The sequence below is a fragment of the Heterodontus francisci genome, chromosome 16 (assembly GCF_036365525.1).
Source record: "Heterodontus francisci isolate sHetFra1 chromosome 16, sHetFra1.hap1, whole genome shotgun sequence".
Lineage (NCBI taxonomy): Eukaryota > Metazoa > Chordata > Chondrichthyes > Heterodontiformes > Heterodontidae > Heterodontus > Heterodontus francisci.
Window position 1 is genome coordinate 70694037 of NC_090386.1, and position 20188 is coordinate 70714224.

General features: G+C 41.4%; 1 protein-coding gene across 2 annotated transcripts in view; it reads left to right on the top strand.

Moving 5' to 3' along the window:
* The first annotated feature begins 432 nt into the window (after positions 1-432).
* The window catches only part of tm9sf4 (transmembrane 9 superfamily protein member 4), a 73036-nt gene continuing 53280 nt past the window's right edge, over positions 433-20188 (top strand). The window contains exons 1-2 of one of the 2 annotated variants that reach the window (XM_068048351.1): positions 433-488; positions 18779-18892. In XM_068048351.1, the coding sequence (XP_067904452.1) occupies positions 474-488; positions 18779-18892 (129 nt within the window). In that variant the 5' untranslated portion in view covers positions 433-473. Of the gene's footprint in view, positions 489-18778; positions 18893-20188 lie in introns of those variants that run through there. The other variant, XM_068048352.1, reaches the window with a different exon arrangement.

Sequence of the window (20188 nt, forward strand, 5' to 3'; positions counted from 1 at the left end):
TCTTACAAAGAGCCGGGACAGCCACGATGGACCAAATGACTTCTGTGCTGGATCATTCTCTGATCCAATGACTTCTTTTTCAATAAAGCAAAATTCTGCAGATGCTGGAAATCTGAAATAAAAACAAGAAATGCTGGAAATACTCAGCAGGCCTGACTTCTTTTTCAAGCTGTGTCTGTACCAAAGCTGTAAATGTCAGCGTGAAGGGACTCTAAACTCATGTGAAAATGCACCCACAGTAAGATTGGGGAATCGACAGACACTACAATCACAGGCAGAAAATTAATTACACTGTAAAAAGTGTTCAACTGTAAATGCTTAACTAAAAAGTAAAACCATAAACAAGAAATAAGCTTCCACTGCACCAAAAGTGCAATTCAAAGTGTTGAAACGTCAGCACTGGCAGCCAGCCAATGGGGGAGAGGGCTTGACCTCACATCCGGTAACGTCACGGATGACACGTGGATTCCAAAATGGCGCAGAGGAAGGTAAGAGGAAAAATCTCTCCTTGCACCCTCACAACAATAACAACCCTTGTGTTTGCTGTCATTTGGGAGGGGAAGGGGGCAGGTTGAGGGGGGTTGTTAGAGGCGGCGGGGGTATTTTGGGATTAAAGCGGCTTTGAGCGCATTCCGGCCGTCTAATCCTGCCAGGTAATGATGGCCTAAGAGACCGGCTCTCAGCTGTATTTGATCATACTATTGAGTAATAAAGGAAGCTGTAACTAGGGGGATGAACAGAGAGGGTTCTGGCTCTTCAGATTCGTTTGTCCCCTCACATTAGCTCCTGTATTACCCCCCCCCCCCCCTTTTTCCTCAACAAACCTTTTCTCAAACATATTTTGCATGGGTCACTTTGAACTTTAGGAATGCAGTACGAACCCATTCTTGCCCATGCATGGCTGTAACGATACGCAAGTGGACTCCACGGCATCACTAATATTTAGTCGTTGCATTTAACACATCTGGTTGTACAAGTACTTTTGTTGATGTATATCAAATCTATTGGCATTAAATGGTTGAATTTTTACTATAAACCTTGGTTATAAATAAAAAAGTTATTACTAGTTTATAAAATAAATTGTGTAGGTGAGGGTTGCATAATAGTCTGGAAGTGTTCAACATCTGGACACTAAGCAGCCAGAGACAAATTCTGGATATTAATCCTTAATATGTAATTATTTTTGAATGCTGCTACTTTCCACGTGAGCATGAAGTGTTCTTGCTCTAGCTTTGGTTGCCTTATTGACAGGAATGCTTGCAAATGGTCATCAGTATTTTTGTGTTGTCAAAAATTATTAAAAGTACTGAAAGCTCCTCAGAGTTTGAAAAAATGTATGCCTATTTTGATATAAATGCACATCAGATGTAAGCATCACATAAATGTTAATATTTTATAAGCATTCAGAATGTTCAAGTAAAGTTCTCTTAATGTTTCAAATTGATGACCTTGCTTCAGAACAGGAGAACTGATAAAAGGATATTGATCTGAAATATTAACTTTGTTTCTCACTCCACAGATGCTGCCTAACCTGACTATTCCCAGCATTTCTTGTTTTTATTTCATATTTCCAGCATCTGCAGTATTTTGCTTATATTTTCTCTTTATTTGTTGAGCATGTTTAAAGATGATGCTTGATAAACTTAATTTTTTTTAACGTTGTGTGGATATTTAATTCAGTTCTATTATATCATGCCCATCAGGCTTTGTCATCTACAGTTGGGTCATGGTACTTTTAAAAAGGGCTCCTTATGGTAAGACATTCTGTTGCAGGAATGTAAAGTGGGTTGACTAATTGGCATTTTATTTTGCTGATTTTCTGAGAAACTGAAGTGAAGGGCCAAGGCGCATAGTTCATGACACCATTGAGGCTGAAAGAATAATAGGAGACCAGTTATGCCAAATATGAGAGAAAGGAAGGACTGGGTGGGGTAAAGAAAGAATGAAAGAACTTGCATTTACATATTACCTTTCATGACCTCAAGCACCCCAAGTGCTTTACAGTCAATGATTGGTGTGAAGTTCCACAGTTCAGAGGTCCTAGAAAAGAATATGTTGGTGTAGGAAACTGATCTTCATTTCTACCCTCACGATGCAGGGATAAAGAACAACATGTGGATGGTGCATTATCAATAAGGAGAAATGAGAAGAAAATTGAGCAATGTTTAGGTTGATGGATAAAAATATACAATGGTTGCAACGGTGGAAGAAAGATGTTTAGGTAGATCTAGTGTGTTTGACTAGATCCTTAAGTATGTACTAAATATCTGAAATTATATGTAAAGTTATTGTACTGCAGATATGTAGCGCTTAAAATAAGCAGAAAGTCTAAAACTACCATTATTATAGTGCTGCTTGTAATGTGGACGGGTACAAGTTATTACTTTGCTACATCACTGGAATCTGGAGCCATACTTGCTCGGAACAGGGTTGAGATTACCCAAATGCTTGAGACTGTGAAGGCGGTTTGGTCCCATCAAATGAAGCTGAATTCAAGCTCATGGCCCAAAAATGAAAGAACAGTATGTTACTGGCAATGCCCTGTCCCATATAGAGTGGTCTAGAATTTATAGAGAACATTGTGTTACTTTAAAAGAAAATACACAAATGACTTATGTGACAAGGTAGAAGCATCTGCCTAGTCCCAGTACAACTGTAAGTACAATTACAGGAATGTGTGGGGGACCAGGAAAGGTCAAAACAGACCAATTCTTTTTAGGAAGGAAATCCTTTTAAAAATTCTGTTCAAAGCTTGTGTGTTTTTATGAATATGGTATAAACCAGTAAATTGGTTTAATTCAGGAATATCAGAACTGAAAAAAAAATTAGTCTTTGGACTTTAATAACAGAAAGTATGATTAAAAAGGCCATTCAGCCCATCAAACTTGCCTGTTATTTTAGGTCTCTGTTCAGCATCTACATTGTTTTCTTCTATCTTGTCTACCTATTTTGATTTATTCCATTTTGTATCAAGATTATGTGTTTACTTGAATATTGTAAATGTATTTTCCCTAGGCTGACTGGTTTGACATGGAGTGTTCAGCATAGAAACAGTCCACTCAGCCCAACTGCTCTGTTCTAGTGTTTGTATTCCATACAAGCCTCCGCCCACTCTAATTACCTCTTCTCAAGCTATCTTGTATCCCTTTATTCTTCTTCTTTGGCTTCCTTATCTCGAGAGACAATGGGTAAGCGCCTGGAGGTGATCAGTGGTGTGTGGAGCAGCACCTGGAGTGGCTATAAAGGCCAATTCTAGAGTGACAGGCTCTTCCACAGGTGCTGCAGAAAAATTTGTTTGTCGGGGCTGTTACACAGTTGGCTCTCCCCTTGCGCTTTTGTCCTTTTTCCTGCCAACTGCTAAGTCTCTTCGACTCGCCACACTTTAGCCCCGCCTTTTTGGCTGCCCGCCAGCTCTGACGAACGCTGGCAACTGACTCCCACGACTTGTGATCAATGTCACAGGACTTCATGTCGCGTTTGCAGACGTCTTTAAAGCGGAGACATGGATGGCTGGTGGGTCTGATACCAGTGGCGAGCTCGCTGTACAATGTGTCTTTGGGGATCCTGCCATCTTCCATGTGGCTCACATGGCCAAGACATCTCGAGCGCCGCTGACTCAGTCGTGTGTATAAGCTGGGGATGTTGGCCGCCTCGAGGACTTCTGTGTTGGAGATATGGTCCTGCCACCTGATGCCAAGTATTCTCCGGAGGCAGCGAAGATGGAGTGAATTGAGACGTCGCTCTTGGCTGACATACGTTGTCCAGGCCTCGCTGCCATAGAGCAAGGTACTGAGGACACAGGCTTGATACACTCGGACTTTTGTGTTCCGTGTCAGTGCGCCATTTTCCCACACTCTCTTGGCCAGTCTGGACATAGCAGTGGAAGCCTTTCCCATGCGCTTGTTGATTTCTGCATCTAGAGACAGGTTACTGGTGATAGTTGAGCCTAGGTAGGTGAACTCTTGAACCACTTCTAGAGCGTGGTCGCCAATATTGATGGATGGAGCATTTCTGACGTCCTGCCCCATGATGTTCGTTTTCTTGAGGCTGATGGTTAGGCCAAATTCATTGCAGGCAGCCGCAGACCTGTCGATGAGATTCTGCAGGCACTCTTCAGTGTGAGATGTTAAAGCAGCATCATCTATTCACTGCTCCCTTAATTATATCAAATCTGTCTGCTTCAGTCACTCCATGTGGTAGCGAGTTCCACATTCTTACCACCTTCTGTGTAAACAAATTCTTTATTTGACGGTTAAATTGCTATTTTATATTTATGCCTCCTTGTTCTGGACTCTCCCACAAGTGGAAACAGTTTCTCCACATCCTCCTGGTCAAACCCATTCATAATTTTAAAGACTTCTGTCAGATTTTAAATTTGCATTCGGGCAACTATGTGTGCATGAAAGCTGAGCTAGCTGAAGTGAACTGGGTTACTAGGCTTGGAGATAGATCAATAGAGAAGCAGTGGCAGACAATTAAGGGGATATTTCAGAATACTTAGAATAAGTATATTCCTACTATAAAGAAAGATTCTCTAAGGGAAGGACCTACCATCCTTGGTTAACTAAAGAAGTTAAGGAAAGCATCAAACTTAAGAAAAGGCATTTAATTGCGCAAAGATGAGTGGCAGTTCAGAATATAAAGAACGGCAGAGAATGACGAAAAGGTTAATCAGGAGAAGGAAATTAGAAGAAGCTAGCTAGAAATATAAAAATGGATAGCAAGAGTTTTTACTGGTATTTAAAAGGAAAACCGTAAGTAAAGTTAGTGTTCGTCCTCTAGAGAGTGAGAATGGGGAGCTAATAATAAGGAAATGGTGGATGTAATGAACAAATATTTTGCCTCTGTCTTCACCATAGAGCATACAAAAAACATTCCGGCAATAGTTGTAAATCAAATGGTGGAAGGAAGAGAGGAATTTGGTGAAATTACAATCACCGGGCAAGCGGTACTGTCCAAACTGATGAAGCTGCGGGCTGACAGGTCCCCAGATCCTGATAGATTTTATGCTAGGGTCTTAAAAGAGGTGGCTAATGAGGTGGTAGATGCGTTGGTGTTAATTTTTTATTTTCGCTAGATTCTGGAGAGGTTCCATCAGATTAGAAAGTAGCAAATATAACCCCTCTATTCAAGAAGGGGGAGGTGGGGTAGGCAGAAAACAGGTAACTGTAGGCCAATTAGCTTGACATCTGTCGTGGAGAAGGTGTTAGAATCAATCATTAAGGAGGTTGTAGCTGGGCACTTAGAAAAACTCAAGGTAATTGGGAATAGTCAGCATGGGGTTGTGAAAGGGAAATCATTTTTAACTAACTTTGGAGTTCTTTGTCTCATCTGCAAATATAGCAAGTTTATTAAAGATAGGTAGGAAAGTATGTTGTGAAGAGGAAATAAGGAGGTTGCAGACTGATAGGTTGAGTGAGTGGGCAAAATCTGGCAGATGGAGTATAATGTGGGAAAATGTGAAGTTGTTCACTTTAGCAGGAAGAATAAAAAAGCAGAGTATTTCTTAAACGGAGAACGACTGCAGAATTCCGAGGTGCAGAGGGATCTAGGTGTTCTCGTGTAGGAGTCACAAAAAATTAGTATGCAAGTACAGCAGGTAATAAAGAAGGCTAATGGAATGCTATCCTTTATTACGAGAGGAATTGAAAATAAAAGTAAGGATGTTATGCTTCAGTTATACAGGGCATTGGTGAGACCCCATCTCAAATACTGTGTGCTGTATTTATTTAAGGAAGAATGTAAATGTGTTGAAGGCGGTTCAGAGGAGGTTTACTAGATTGATACCTGGAATGAGCGGGTTGTCTTGTGAGGAAAGGTTGGACAGACTGGGCTTGTTTTCATTGGAGTTTAGAAGAGTGAGGGGAGACTTGATTGAGGTTTATAAGATCCTGAACGGTCTTGATAAGGTGGATGTGGAGAGGATGTTTCCTCTTGTGGGTGAGTCCAGAACTAAAGGGCACTGTTTCAAAATTAAGGGTCGCCCTTTTAGTACAGAGATGAGAAATTTTTTCTCTGAGTGTTCGACTTTGGAACTCTCTGCCTCAGAAGGTGGCGGAGGCAGTGTCATTGAATATTTTCAAGGCAGAGGTAGATAGATTCTTGTTAGGCAAGGGAATCAAGGGCTTTTGGGGATAGATGGGAGTGTGGAATTCGAGACGCAAACAGATCAGCCATGGTCTTATTGAATGGCAGAGCAGGCTCGAGGGGCTGAATGGCCTACTTCTCCTAATTCTTATGTTTGTAGATTTTCCTTTAGTCTCTCTTCCATAGAAATGAGCCCAAACCTGCGCAGTCTTTCCTGAGAGTTGCATCCTCTCAATTCTGATGGCATCCTTGTAAATCATTTCTGCATTTTCTCCAGTGCTTCAATATTCTTTATGTAATATGGAGACCAGAACTGCAAACGATACTCATAAGTGTAGTCTAACTGTTCCTATATAAATTCAATATTACCACCTTGTTTTTGTATTCTCTTTCTCCATAAATGAACCCCAGTATTTTGTTTTCACCCTTAATGGACGAACCACCTCATATTGCTATCTGCATTCCCAGATCTCTTGGATCTTCTATCTCACTTAGTTCTTGGCTTCCAAGGAATAAGTGCCTTCCTTATTCCTGCTACCAAATTGAACTAATTTACACTTTGCTGTATTGAACTTAATTTGCCATTTATCTGCCCACTCTGCAAGTGTGTATTTTGGGGTAGTCCTCCACATACTTGATCTAGCAATTTCCCCCTCCCCCATCTCAACCCCTACCAACTTAGTATCATCTGGTTGCTTCCAAAAAATAGCAGTCAAGTGTGAAGGAGTTGATCCTTGCCTTCAAAGTCATGGTTTGTTTAGATTATACCTGGCTGTACCTCATCACCTCTCTTAACTCCTCCGCTGTTGCTAAATTATCAGACTGCTTATCCACCATCCAGTATTGGATGAGCAGACATTTCCTCCAATTAAATATTGGGAAAACTGAAGCCATTGTTATTGTCCCCTACTCCAAGCTCCATTCCCTAGCTACTGACTCCATCCCTCTCCTTGGCAACAGTCTAAGACTAAACCAGTCTGTTTGCAACCTTGGTGTCACATTTGACCCCAAGATCAGCTTCTGACCACATATTCACACCATTACTAAGACTGCCTATTTCCACCTCCGTAACATGGATCGACTTTGCCCCTGTCTCAGCTCATCTATGGACATGTGAATTAGGAGCAGGAGAATGGCTGATCTGATTGAAACCTCAACTCCATATTCCCGCCTATGCCCAATAACCCTATCCACCTCAGCCTTAAAAATATTCAAAGACTCTGCTTCCACCGCCTTTTGAGGAAAAGTCACAAAGACTCACGACCCTCTGAGAGAAAAAAATTCTCCTCATCTCTGTTTTAAATGGGGAATCCCTTTTTTTAAACTGTGACCCCTAGTTCTAGATTTTCCCACAAGAGGAAACATCCTTTCTACATTCACCCTGTCAAGACCCCTCAGAATCTTATATGTTTCAATCAAGTCGCCTCTTACTCTTCAAAATTCCAGCAGTTACAAGCCTAGCCTGCCCAACTTTTCCTCATAAGACAACCCGCCTATTCCAGTCTAGTAAACCTTTTCTGAACTGCTTCCAACGCATTTACATTGTTCTTTAATTAAGGAGACCAATGCTGTACACAGTGCTCCATTGGTCTCACCAATGCCCTGTAAAACTGAAGCATAAGCTCATACTTTTGTATTCAATTTCCCTTGCAATAAACAACATTCTATTAGCTTTCCTAATTACTTGCTGTACCTGCATACTACCCTTTTGCAATTCATGCACTAGGACACCCAGATCCCTTTGCATCTCAGAGCTCTGCAGTCTCTCACCATTTAGATAATATGCTTTTTTATTCTTCCTGCCGAAATGGACAATTTCACATTTTCCCACATTATACTCCATTTGCCAGATCTTTGCCCACTCACTTAACCTATCTATATCCCTTTGTAGCCTTCTTATGTCCTCTTCACAACTTACTTTTCTACCTATCTTTGTGTCATCAGCAAATTTAGCAACCTTACCTTCGGTCCCTTCATCTAAGTCATTTATATAAATTGTAAAAAGTTGAGGCTCCAGCACAGATCCCTGTGGCACACCACTCGTTACATCTTGCCAAGCAGAAAATGACCCATTTATGCCTACTCTCTGTTTCCTGTTAGCTATCCAATCTTCTATCCATGCCAATATGTTACCCCCTACACCATGAGCTTTTATTTTCTGCAATAACCTTTGATGGGGCACCTTATCACATGCCTTCTGGAACTCTAAGGAAATCTGCTGCCAAAGCCCTCATTCATGCCTTTATTACCTCTAGACTTGACTATTCCAATGCACTCCTGGCTGGTCTCCCACATTCTACCCTCTGTAAACGTGAGGTCATCCAAAACTCTGCTGCCCGTGCCTTAACTTGCACCAAGTCCCATTCACCTATCACCCCTGTGCTTTCTGACCTACATTGGCTCCCAGCCAAGCAAAACTTGAGTTAAAAATTCTCATCCTTGTTTTCAAATCCCTCCATGGCCTCGCCCCTCCCTATCTCTGTAATCTCCTCCAGTCCCACAACCATCAAGATATCTGCGCACTTCTAATTCTGGCCTCTTTAGCATTCCCAATTTTAATTGCTCTATCATTGGTGGCTGCACCTTCAGCTGCTTAGGCCTAAGCTCTGGAATACCCTCCAAACACCTCTCCACCTTTAAGACACTCTTTAAAACCTACCTCTTTGACCAAGCTTTTGGTCATCTGACCTTAATATCTCCCTATATGGCTCCCTGTCTTGTTTTATAATGCTCCTGCGAAGTGCCTTCAGATGTTTTTTTACGTTAAAGGTGCTATATAAATATAAGTTGTGTTATATTTATGTCTTCTCTACCTTTATGGATTGCCTTTTGTGATTTTAAAAGTGAGCCCACCTCTCTTCTATTACACCAAATGCATCTGCCTAAGTAGTTCTTTGTAATTCATTGGCTTATTACCTAATGTATCAGTTCTGGGCTTAGTTTTAGGGAAGGAATTTGGGCAGGTATCAGTGGGAGAGCATTTTTGTGTAATGATCATAATTTAGTTATGTTTAATGTAGTTGTGGAAGAGGATAAAGATAGACCGAGTAAAAGTTCAAAACTGGAGAAAGGCCAATTTTACTAAGCTGAGATGTGATTTAGCAAAAGTGGACTGGAAACCGCTACTTGAAGGTAAATCAATGTCAGAGAAGTGGGACACATTCGAGAAGGAGACAGAGAGTTTAGAACAAACATGTTTCCACAAAGAAAAAGGGTGGGATACCCAAATCTAGACACACCCACCCCAAATGTCAAAGAGCATACAGTGGGGGATTTGGCAGAAAAGGAAAGTTTATGCTAGATATGAAAGCTGAATATTGAAGAAAGCCTGGAGGTGTACAGAAAGTGTAGGGGTGAAATGAAAAAAGGAAATTAGGAAAGCAGAGAGGGCATCAAAAAATATGGGGAGGTAAAATCAATGAATCAACAATTTTTGTTTAAACAATAGCTTCTGCAGTATGGAAAAGGGAACACTTTACGTTTATCTATCAAAATCCAAGCCAATATATATTCCTGAGAGGCAGCTCATGGATTTCCGTAAGGGCATAATAATAGAGTTAAATGAGTAGTTAATTAATCCCACTTTTCAGCTCTTGGTCTGTAGCCTTGTAGCTTATGGTATTTCAAGTGCATATCCAAGTTTTTTTTTGAATGCGATGACAGTTTCCGTGGGAGCAGAAGATGCAGTTTGAATCTGAAATACAAAGGCCCATAAACACTTGTCTGTTTTTCTTGTTCTTTTTACTTCAGCTTTTTGGACTGAATAATATTCTGTAGAGAGCTGTACATATTTAATGATATGGCTAGAATGCTGCTCAGGAGAAGTATGCAGCAGTTTTCCTTTGACTTATCCTATTGAACAATAATCACTGTCCCTGGATGCAGATCCTGATGCTCACCACAAGTGAAAAATGTAAAGTAGTTATATCAAATTTTGAATGTGCAAATTGAGATAAAACCTTTATTCTAGTGTTGGGCTAAGGTTTGTGTTACAATGTAATAATTTAAGTCCATTTGTTGACTTCTCAATGGTTGTTGCTATTTTGTGGGAGGCAGGAGAAAGGGAAACCGAATTCCATGTCCATTATTGTTTATACTTTGAATCTAGTAGAACTGATTGCAGTTGACTCAATAGGGACTCAAAATGTAAAGGGATAAACCTTGTGGTAAATCAGTAAAACAGTCTTGCGTAGCTCTAATAATTGTGTTTAAGCATGGTATTACCTATCACTAATCACTATTTTGACTCAATTAGAATTAGTGTGTGCTATAAAACAGTTGGCAGTAACCCTACTGTTAATTCAAAGTTGTCTTTTACTCAAAAATTTGAATTAGGCAACTTTGAATTAACTGTGTGCAGTTATTTCCAAATTTAGTGACAAATGGGAAAGATAACTGTAATAAACTTTTAATTTATTTTTTTTATTTTATTTAGAGATACAGTTCATAAGAAATAGGAGTTGGAATAGGCCATTTGGTCCTTTGAGCCAGCTGTTCCATTCAACAAGATCATGACTGATCTACCTCAACTCCACCTTCCCGCATTATCCCCATATCCCTTAATTCCCAGAAAATTATCGACCTCTGACTTGAATATACTCAACGACTGAGCATCTACAGCTCTCCGGGGTAGAGAATTCCAAAGATTTGCAACCCTTGGAGCGAAGAGTTTTCTCCTTATCTCAGTCTTAAACAGCTGACCCCTTATTCTGAGACTGTGGCCCTGTATTCTAGATTTCCCAGCCAGGGAATTTGATGTTTCAATTAGATCACCTCTCATTCTTCTAAACTGTGGGGAATATAGGCCCAGTCAGCTCAATCTCTCCTTTTAGGACAATCTCTTCATCCCAGGAAACATTCTAGTGAACTTGCATTGTACCCCCTCTAGGGCAAGTATGTCATTCCTTAGATAAGGTGACTGACATTGCACACAGTACTCCAGGTGTGGCCTCCCCAGTGCCTTTTATAATTGTAGTAAGGCTTCTTTACTCTTACCGTCCAATCCTTTGGTAACAAAAGCTAACATACTATTTGCCTTCCTAATTGCTTGCCATACCTGCATGTTAACTTTTTGTGACTCGTGCAAGGGCACCTAGGTCCCTCTGAATGTAAATATTTCCCAGCCCCTCATCATTCAAAAAATATTTTTTTCCTGTCAAAGTGGATAACTTCACACTGTGCCACATTGTATTCTATCTACAATGTTCTTTGCCACCCAGTGCAGCATCTTTGTGGCCTCCTCACTGCTTACTTTCTCACCTAACTTTGTATTGTCAGCAAACTTGGATACTCTACATTCAGTCCCCTCATCTAAGTCATTAATATAGATTGTAAATAGCTGAGGCCCAAGTACAGATCCTTCAGTGCCATAGAACCATAGAAAAGTTACGGCACAGAAAGAGGCCATTCAGCCCATCGTGTCTGCGCTGGCTGAAAAACTAGCTGCCCATTCTAATCCCATCTTCCAGCACATGGTCTGTAGCCTTGCAGGTTACAGCACTTCACGTGCAGGTCCAGGTACCTCTTAAATGAGTTGAGCATTTCTGCCTCCACCACCGCTCTGGGTAGCGACTTTCAAACACCCACCACCCTCTGGGTGAAAAAGTTTTTCCTCATGTTCCCTCTAATCCTTCTACCAATCACCTTAAATCTGTGCCCCCTGGTAATTGACTTCTCCACGAGGGGAGACAGGTCCTTCCTGTTTACTCTATCTCGGCTGTTCATAATTTTGTACACCTCAAAGAAGTCATCCCTCAGCCTCCTCTTCTAAGGAAAACAACCGTAGCCTATCCAATCTTTTTTCATAGCTGCAATTTTCGAGCCCTGGCAACATTCTTGTAAATTTCCTCAGTGCTCTCTCCAGAGCAATTATGTCCTTCCTGTAATGTGGTGACCAGAACTGTATGCAGTACTCCAGCTGTGGCCTAACCAGCATTTTATACAGTTCCAGCATTACACCCCTGCTTTGGTATTCTATACCTCGTCCAATAAAGGTAAACATTCCACATGCCTTCTTCACTTTATCTACCTTTCCTGCCACCTTCAGGGACCTGTGGACAAGCACTCCAAGATCTCTCACTTCCTCTACCCTGTTTATTGTATATTCCTTTGCTTTGTTTGCCCTCCCCAAATGCATTACCTCACACTTCTCCAGATTGAATTCCAATTGCTACTTTTCTGCCCACTCAACCAAACCATCCAGATATCATTCTGGAATCTACAGCTATCCTCTTCGCTATCAACTAAACGGCCAATTTTTTGTGTCATCAGCGAATTTCCCAATCGTGCCTCCCACTTTTACATCCAATTCATTAATATATACCACAAACAGCAAGGGACCCAACACTGAGCCCTGTGGAATGCTACTGGAAACCACTTTCCATTCGCAAAAACATCTGTCGACCATTACCCTTTGTTTCCTGTCACAGAGCCAAAATTGGATCCAACTCGTCACATTCCTCTGTTTCCCATGGGCTTTTACTTTTCTGATCAGTCTACCATGTGGGACCATGTCAAATGCCTTACTAAAATTCATGTAGACAACATCCACTGCACTACCCTCATCAATCCTCCTTGTTACTTCCTCAAAATGTTCAATTAAGTTGGTAAGAAACGACCTTCCCTTAACAAATCCATGCTGACTATCCCTGATTAATCTGTGCCTTTCTAAGTGATAGTTTATCCCATCACTCAGAATTGATTGCAATAATTTGCCCACCACTGAGGTCCGTCTATAATTATTTGGCCTATCCCTCGCACCCTTTTTAAACAATGGTACTTCCAATCCTCTGGTACCTCACTTGTATCTAGTGAAGATTTGAAAATGATCCTCAGAGCATCCACTCTTTCCTCCCTAGCTTTCTTTAACTGCCTAGGATACAATCCATCTGGCCCTGATGATTTATACCGACTCTTGGGTGGTCAGCGGAGTGGCCGACTGGCCGACTCATGGGTGGTGAGCGGACCCTCTAGTACTTCCTCTCTCATTATGCTTATCGTAGCTAATATTTCACACTCCTCTTTAACTACAATGCCTGCATCATCCCTCTCCTTTGTGAAGACAGAGACAAGTTCTCATTAAGAACCTTGCCCACATCTTCTGTATCGCGCATGAGTTCCCTTGTACATCTCTGATAGGCCCTACCCTCTCCTTCGTTATCCTCTTTATGTATTGATAAAACGTCTTTGGGTTTTCCTTGATTTTACCTACCAATATTTTTTCATGTCCTCTCTCTGCTTTCCTAATTTCTTTTTTTACTTCGCCTCTGCACTTTCTATACTACTCTAGGCTTTCTAAAGTATTACGTTTTTTGTGATCATCATAAGCTTTCTTTTTCTGCTTTATCTTACCCTGTATGCTTCTAGATAACCAGGGGGCTCCAGATTTCGCAGTACTGCCCTTTTCTTTTTGGGGACATGTCTACACTGTGCCTGTAGTATCTCGCTTTTGAATGCCTCCTACGGGTTTGCCACTGATTCTCCTTCAAGTAGCTGTATCCAGTCCGCTTTTGCCAGATCACCTCTCAGTTTCTTAAAATTTGCCTTCCCCCAATTTAGAACTTTTACTCCTGTTCTATCTTTGTTCTTTTCCATAATAATGCTAAATCTAACTGTATTATGGTTACTATCTCCAAAAAGGTCACCCACTGCTACTTCATCCACTTGCCTAGCTTCATTTCCTAAGACTAAATCTACAATTACACCACCTCTCGTTGGGCTTGTTCCGTGCTGGCTAAAAAAGTTCTCTTGAATGCAGTTCAAGAATTTAGTCTCCTCTGTGCCCTTCACACTGTTTGTATCCCAGTTGATATTAGGGTAGTTGAAATCCCTAACTATTATTGCCCTATTTCTTTTGCACTCAAATTTGCCTCTGTATTTGTTCTTCTATCTCTGCCCTGCTAGTTAAAGCCTGCCAACCCAAAAATTTCCCGTTTTTCCTACTTTCTGTTTTCTGTCCATTAACCAACCCCCATCAATGCTAAATATGACCCCCAATCCCTTGAATTCTAATTTTGTGTAATAACCTCTTGAGTGGCACCTTATTGAATGCTTTTTGAAAATCCAAATAAACTACATCCATTCATTCCCCCTTATCCATCCTACTAGTTACATCCTTAAAAAACATTCTCACATTTGTCAAACGTGATTTCCCTTTCATAAATCCATGTTGACCCTGCTTAATCATATTATGGTTTTGTAAGTGTCCTGTTACTACGTCCCTAATAGGTTCTCGCATTTTGATGTTGGGCTAACTAGCCTATAGTTCCCCATTTTCTCTCCTCCTTTCTTAAATAGTGGGGTTATGTTTGCTACCTTCCGATCCTGGGGAAATGTTCTAGAATCTAAGGACTTCTGGCAGATCAAAAACGTCATCCATTACCTCTATTGCGACCTCTTTTAAAATCCTCGGACGCAGGTCATCAGGTCCAAGGAATTTGTCGCCACTTGGTTCCATTAATTTTTCCAGTACAATTTCCTTACTTATACTAATTTATTTAAGTTCCTTATTCTCGCTAGACCCTTGGTTCCCCATCATTCTGGAATTTTTTTGTCTTCTACCAGGAAGACACATACACAAAGTAGTTGTTTAATGTCTCTGCCATTTCCTTATTCCTCATTATAATTTTGCTTGTCTCTAACGAAAATGGTGCCACATTTACTTTCACTAATGTCTTCCTATTTACATACCTTTAAAAACATTTGCAGTCTGGTTTTATGTTTCTTTCTAATTTATGCACATATTCTCTTTTCTCTTATCAATTTCCTTGGTCCTCCTTTGCTGAATTCCAAAATCCTCCCACTCCTCAGGATTACCACTATTTTTGACATATAAGCCTCTTCCTTTGATCTAATACTTTTCTTTCCTCTTCCTTGCCACTCTTGGGCCACTTTTTCTGTGGGGCTTGGTGCCATAGAGGGATGGATGTTTGTTGCAAATTACGTATTAATTCTTTAAATGCTAGCCATTGCTTGTCTACTGTCATATCTTTTAACAAAGTTTCCCAATCTACCTTGGCCAACTCGCCACCCGTAGTTTGCTTTGTTTAGATATAAGACCCTGGTTTCAGACTTAACGAAATCATCTTCAAACTCAATATAAAATTGTATCATATCATGGTCACTCTTTCCTCGAGGCCCCTTTACTATTAGGTGATTAATTAACCCTTTCTTATTGCACAATACTAGATTCAAAATAGCCTTTTCTCTAGTTGGTTCCTCAACATACTGATCTGGAAAACTATTATCTATACATTCCATGAACTCGTCCTCTACACTATTGCTGCAAATTTGGTTTGCCCAGTCTATATGAAGATTAAAGCCCCCATGATTACTGTATAGGTTTGTATCATTGACATCCAAAAATAATTAAGTAAATCAACCGTATTACTCACTTTTTGAACAGGTGATGTGTTTTCATAAAATATATGGCCTCAGGATTTAATGCAGAATCGTTTTTGGTCAGTGCATTGTGTTTTGTTAACCAGTTTGCTTTTTTAAGGTAGGAATGTTTTGCTTTGTATCTAAAGCCCAACTGTAGTTTTTGCTCTCCATTTTGTGTTTGTTGAGAATTTAATTTTTCTGTTTGAATTTCTATATCAAGGTGAGTGATGTTGGACATTTTCAATTGCTTAGTACTAACACTTAATGATCAAGTGTGGTATAGCTAGATAGTAAAAACCCTCAATAGAGTCCCAAAAAGGTACCTCTGCTCCAAATTCGGAGCACTCCTGTAGCTTTTTAATTTCCTATACCAACCAATTTAGCGCCTGTTGGGAGCAGTTCTGTACTCTGGACAAGAGCTTACTGGGAATTGGGTTGAGACTCATTCTACAGACAACAGACAAAAAAATAACTTCATCCCATGAGTTACTGTTGCATTTTCACTCTGGGTTCCACTGCAATACACCACCAGTTCGCCAGTTTCTGTGAATCTTTTAATGAGATTTATATTATAATAGTGCAAATTTAGTGACAAATGGGAAAGGTGATTTAGTTTATGATATTCATATTTAGTTGTAGAACTTGATTGCATTAGTGACCTTAACTATTAAAGTGTGTCTAGCAGAGGTGGAATTGTATGTAGTTTTAAGACCTTCAAGTGGGTTGCAGAATTTTGACACGGAATTTCCTGGTTTAATACTGCAGTACCAGGTTTGTGCCACAAGAGCTCCTCAGTGAGCTATGTGAGGAAGAGAGCTCCCTCTTGCTCAGGTAATGTGAAATGGGTACTGCAACATGGCAACTTGGGAGATGCTGTACAACAGTGGTGTCCAGTATTTTTGATTTTATGAAGACTTAATAACGTACTATGGAGCGCTCTGTGCCACCTCTTTTGCTATTTGGGAATGAAGTTTCAGCTTAGTGCAATAGCATTTAACTCTGCAGATGGCCATGTTGATACATTTCAAGTGTGCCATGCATGTTACAGACAGAGCTAAGCGATCCCACAACCAACAGATCAGATCAAATCTCTACAGTCCTGCCACATACATTTGTGAATGGTGGTAGACAATTAACTAACCGGAGGAGGCTCCACCAACATCCTCATCCTCAATGATGAGGGAGCCCAGCACGTTAGTGCAAAAGACTAGGTTGAAGCATTTTCATCTGTCTTCAGCCAGAAGTGCCAAGCAGATGATCCATCTCAGCATCCTCCTGAGGTCCTCAGCATCACAGATGCTAGTCTTCAGCCAATTCAGTTCACTCCACATCATATCAAGAAGTGGCTGAACACATTGGATACAGCAAAGGCTACGGGCCCTGACAACATCCCGGCTGTAGAATAGAAGATGTGCCCCAGAGCTAGCCATGCCCCTAGCCGAGCTATTCCAGTACAGCTACAACACTGGCATCTACCTGACAATGTGGCAAATTGCCCACGTATGTCCTATCTGCAAAATGCCGGGCAAATCCATTCCAGACAGTTACCACCCCATCACTCTACTCTCCGTCTTCAGCAAAGTGATGGGAGGTGTCATCGATAGTGCTGTCAAGCGACACTTACTCAGCAATAACCAGCTCACCGATACTCAGTTTGGGTTCTCCCAGGGCCACTTAGCTTCAGGCCTCATTACAGCCTTGATCTAAACATGGACAAAAGAGCTGAATTCTAGAGGTGAAGCGAGAGTGATTTCCCTTGACATCAAGGCAGTATTTGAATGAGCGTGGCTTCTAGGAGCACTAGCAAAATTAAAGTCGGTGGGAATCGAGGGGAATATTCTCCACTGGTTGGAGTCATAACTAGCACAAAGGAAGATAGTTGTGGTTGTTGGAGGCCAATCATCTCAGCATAGGACATCACTGCAGGAGCTCCTCTGGGTGGTGTCCTAGGCTGAAGCATCTTCAGTTACTTCGTCAATGACCTTCCGTCCATCAGAAAGACAGAAGTGGGGATGTTCGCTGATGATTGCACAGTGTTCAGTACCATTTGCGACGACTCAAATACTGAAGCAGTCCAATCCGGCTTGGGTTGATATGTGGCAAGTAAAATTTGCGATTGTCAGGCAATGGCCATCTCCTTTAGGAGTGAAACTGACCATCTTCTCTTGACGTTCAATGGCATTACCATCGCTGAATGCCCCACCATCAACATGCATGGGATTACCATTGACCGGAAACTTAACTGGACCACCTATATAAATACTGTGGCTGTGGGAGGAGGTCAGAGGGAGTTCTGTGGCGTGTAACTCACCTCCTGACTTTCCAAGCCTTTCCATCATCTGCATGACGCAAGCCAATTGTGTGATGGAATACTGTCCACTTGCCAGGAAGACTGGAGCTCCAACAACACTCAAAAAGCTCAACACCATCAAGGACAAAACAGCCTGCTTAATTAGCACCCCACCACCACCTTAAACATTCACTCCCCCCATCGTCAGTGTTTAGTGGCATCAGTGTGTACTATCTACAAGATGCACTGCAGCAACTCAACAAGACTTCTTCAACAGTACCTTTCAAACCTGCGACCTCTAACACCTACAAGAACAAGGGCAGCAGGCATATGGGAATACCACCACCTGTAAATTCCCCTCCAAGTTATACACTGTCCTGATTTAGAATTATATCACTGATCCTTCACTGTCCTGGGTCAAATCCTGGAACTCCCTCCCTGACAGCACTGTGGGTGTACCCACCCACATCACAAGTGGTGGCTTGCCACCACTTTCTTGAACCGCTGCAGTCCATGTGGTGTGGGTACATCCACAGTGCTGTTAGGGAGGGAGTACCAGGATTTGACCCAGCGACAGTGAAGGATCAGTGATATAATTCTAAATCAGGCCACCACCATCTTCAGGGCACTTTGGGTTGGACAATAGCTGTGTCAGTGATGAATGAATAAAAGGTTTATTCAAGTCCTGGTGTTTTTGCATTTCCACTTGCAGCAATGGCAATGGGGCGGTTTGTGCATAGAAAATGGAGTACTTCAGCTAGAGGGAGCTCTACTGCTCACATAGCTCACCGAGGAGAGTTCTAGGATAAAAGAAATATTTTCTTAATAAGCCGTCATGACATTCTCATTATGCATCATTGCATGTTTATTAAAAGTGAAAATTTGCTTCAGGTAATAATGAATATTCATGCCATTTTTGATATTGAACAAATTTTTATTTTCCTGCAATGTTAGCACTTCTGATCTTGTCAGACCCATATGCATATAAATCCTAACCAGTTTTAATCCCTTATTTTTCAGGCAATATTAATCTGGCCATTGGTGTTTCTTTCAGTCCTGCATACTACATTTTCTTTTTACGTACCAGGCGTGGCACCAATTGACTTTCATCAAAATCACCCTGTAGAAATTAAGGTAAGCACATGTGCTATTTGTTATTCATTCTTGCGATGTGGGTGTCACTGGTAAGGCTGACATTTATTGCTCATCCCTAGTTGCCCATAGAAGATATCCATCCAAGTAGGAAATCGCAAACCTTACCCCATAATTCACTTAGTATGTTAAGCAAATTTCAGATTAAAATGTAATTCGATATGTAGTAGGAGTACAAAATGTTCCGAACTCTGCTAGATCTCTGAATTGGCCAGTATGGAGCCTTGGTCACTAATTGGCCCATGCAGGATAGTCTTGAAGCCTACACACGTCAAGCAGTCCCGTGATGAACCTTGCCCTCCTATAGTTGGTGTGCAATCCTGTATAAAAGTATTTATTATTATCAATTCTAGTTGTGATGTTGTTTCTGGCTGAAACATCCTGACGTGGGACTTTTGTTGAAAAAACATGCTATTGGTCTGCATATGTCAAGCAAGATCTACTCACTGTAAGCCGTTATTGGTAAAAGCTGGCTATGCAGCAGTTGGGGATAAGACTGCGACCAGTTAAAAGACAGGGATGTGCACAACTGATTTGTTTCTGAATCACAAATCAATTTGTCACAGCAAATAGAATATAAGAAACTGGATTATAAGACCTGCTGTGGTTTGTTACCCTACATGCTCTCAATATTCAGACTCTTAACCGGGATTTTGGTTTTTGAGGTAGTCGCACAGGCAACTTGAGATATACGTGAGCTAGGATAATAATTGTATAGTTCATTAGAAGTGGGTATACACTTCATCAGGAATGGAAACAGGAAGATGAGCTTCTGACTAAACAAAAGTTCCAGGGGAGACTGAAAACAAGTTGGGGCTAAGAAACAACAGGTAAGATCGGAGTGCTGACTCCTACCGTAGAGGCAGTGAATATGTTTAGTGTTCTGTGAATCATCTTCTTTGGCCTCCTTGTCTTGAGAGACAATGGGTCTCTCGCCTAGTGGTGGTCAGTGGTTTGTGGAGCAGCGCCTGGAGTGGCTATAAAGGCCAATTCTAGAGTGACAGACTCTTCCACAGGCACTGCAGATAAAATTGGTTGTCGGGGCTGTTACACAGTTGGCGCTCTCCTCGCACTTCTGTCTTTTTTCCTGCCAACTCTTCGACTCACCACTCTTTGGCCTCGCCTTTACGGCTGTCCGCCAGCTCTGGCGATCACTGGCAACTGACTCCCACGAGTTGTGGTCAGTGTTACAGGACTTCATGTTGCGTTTGCAGACGTCTTTAAAGCGGAGACATGGACGGCCGGTGGGTCTGATACCAGTGACGAGCTCGCTGTACA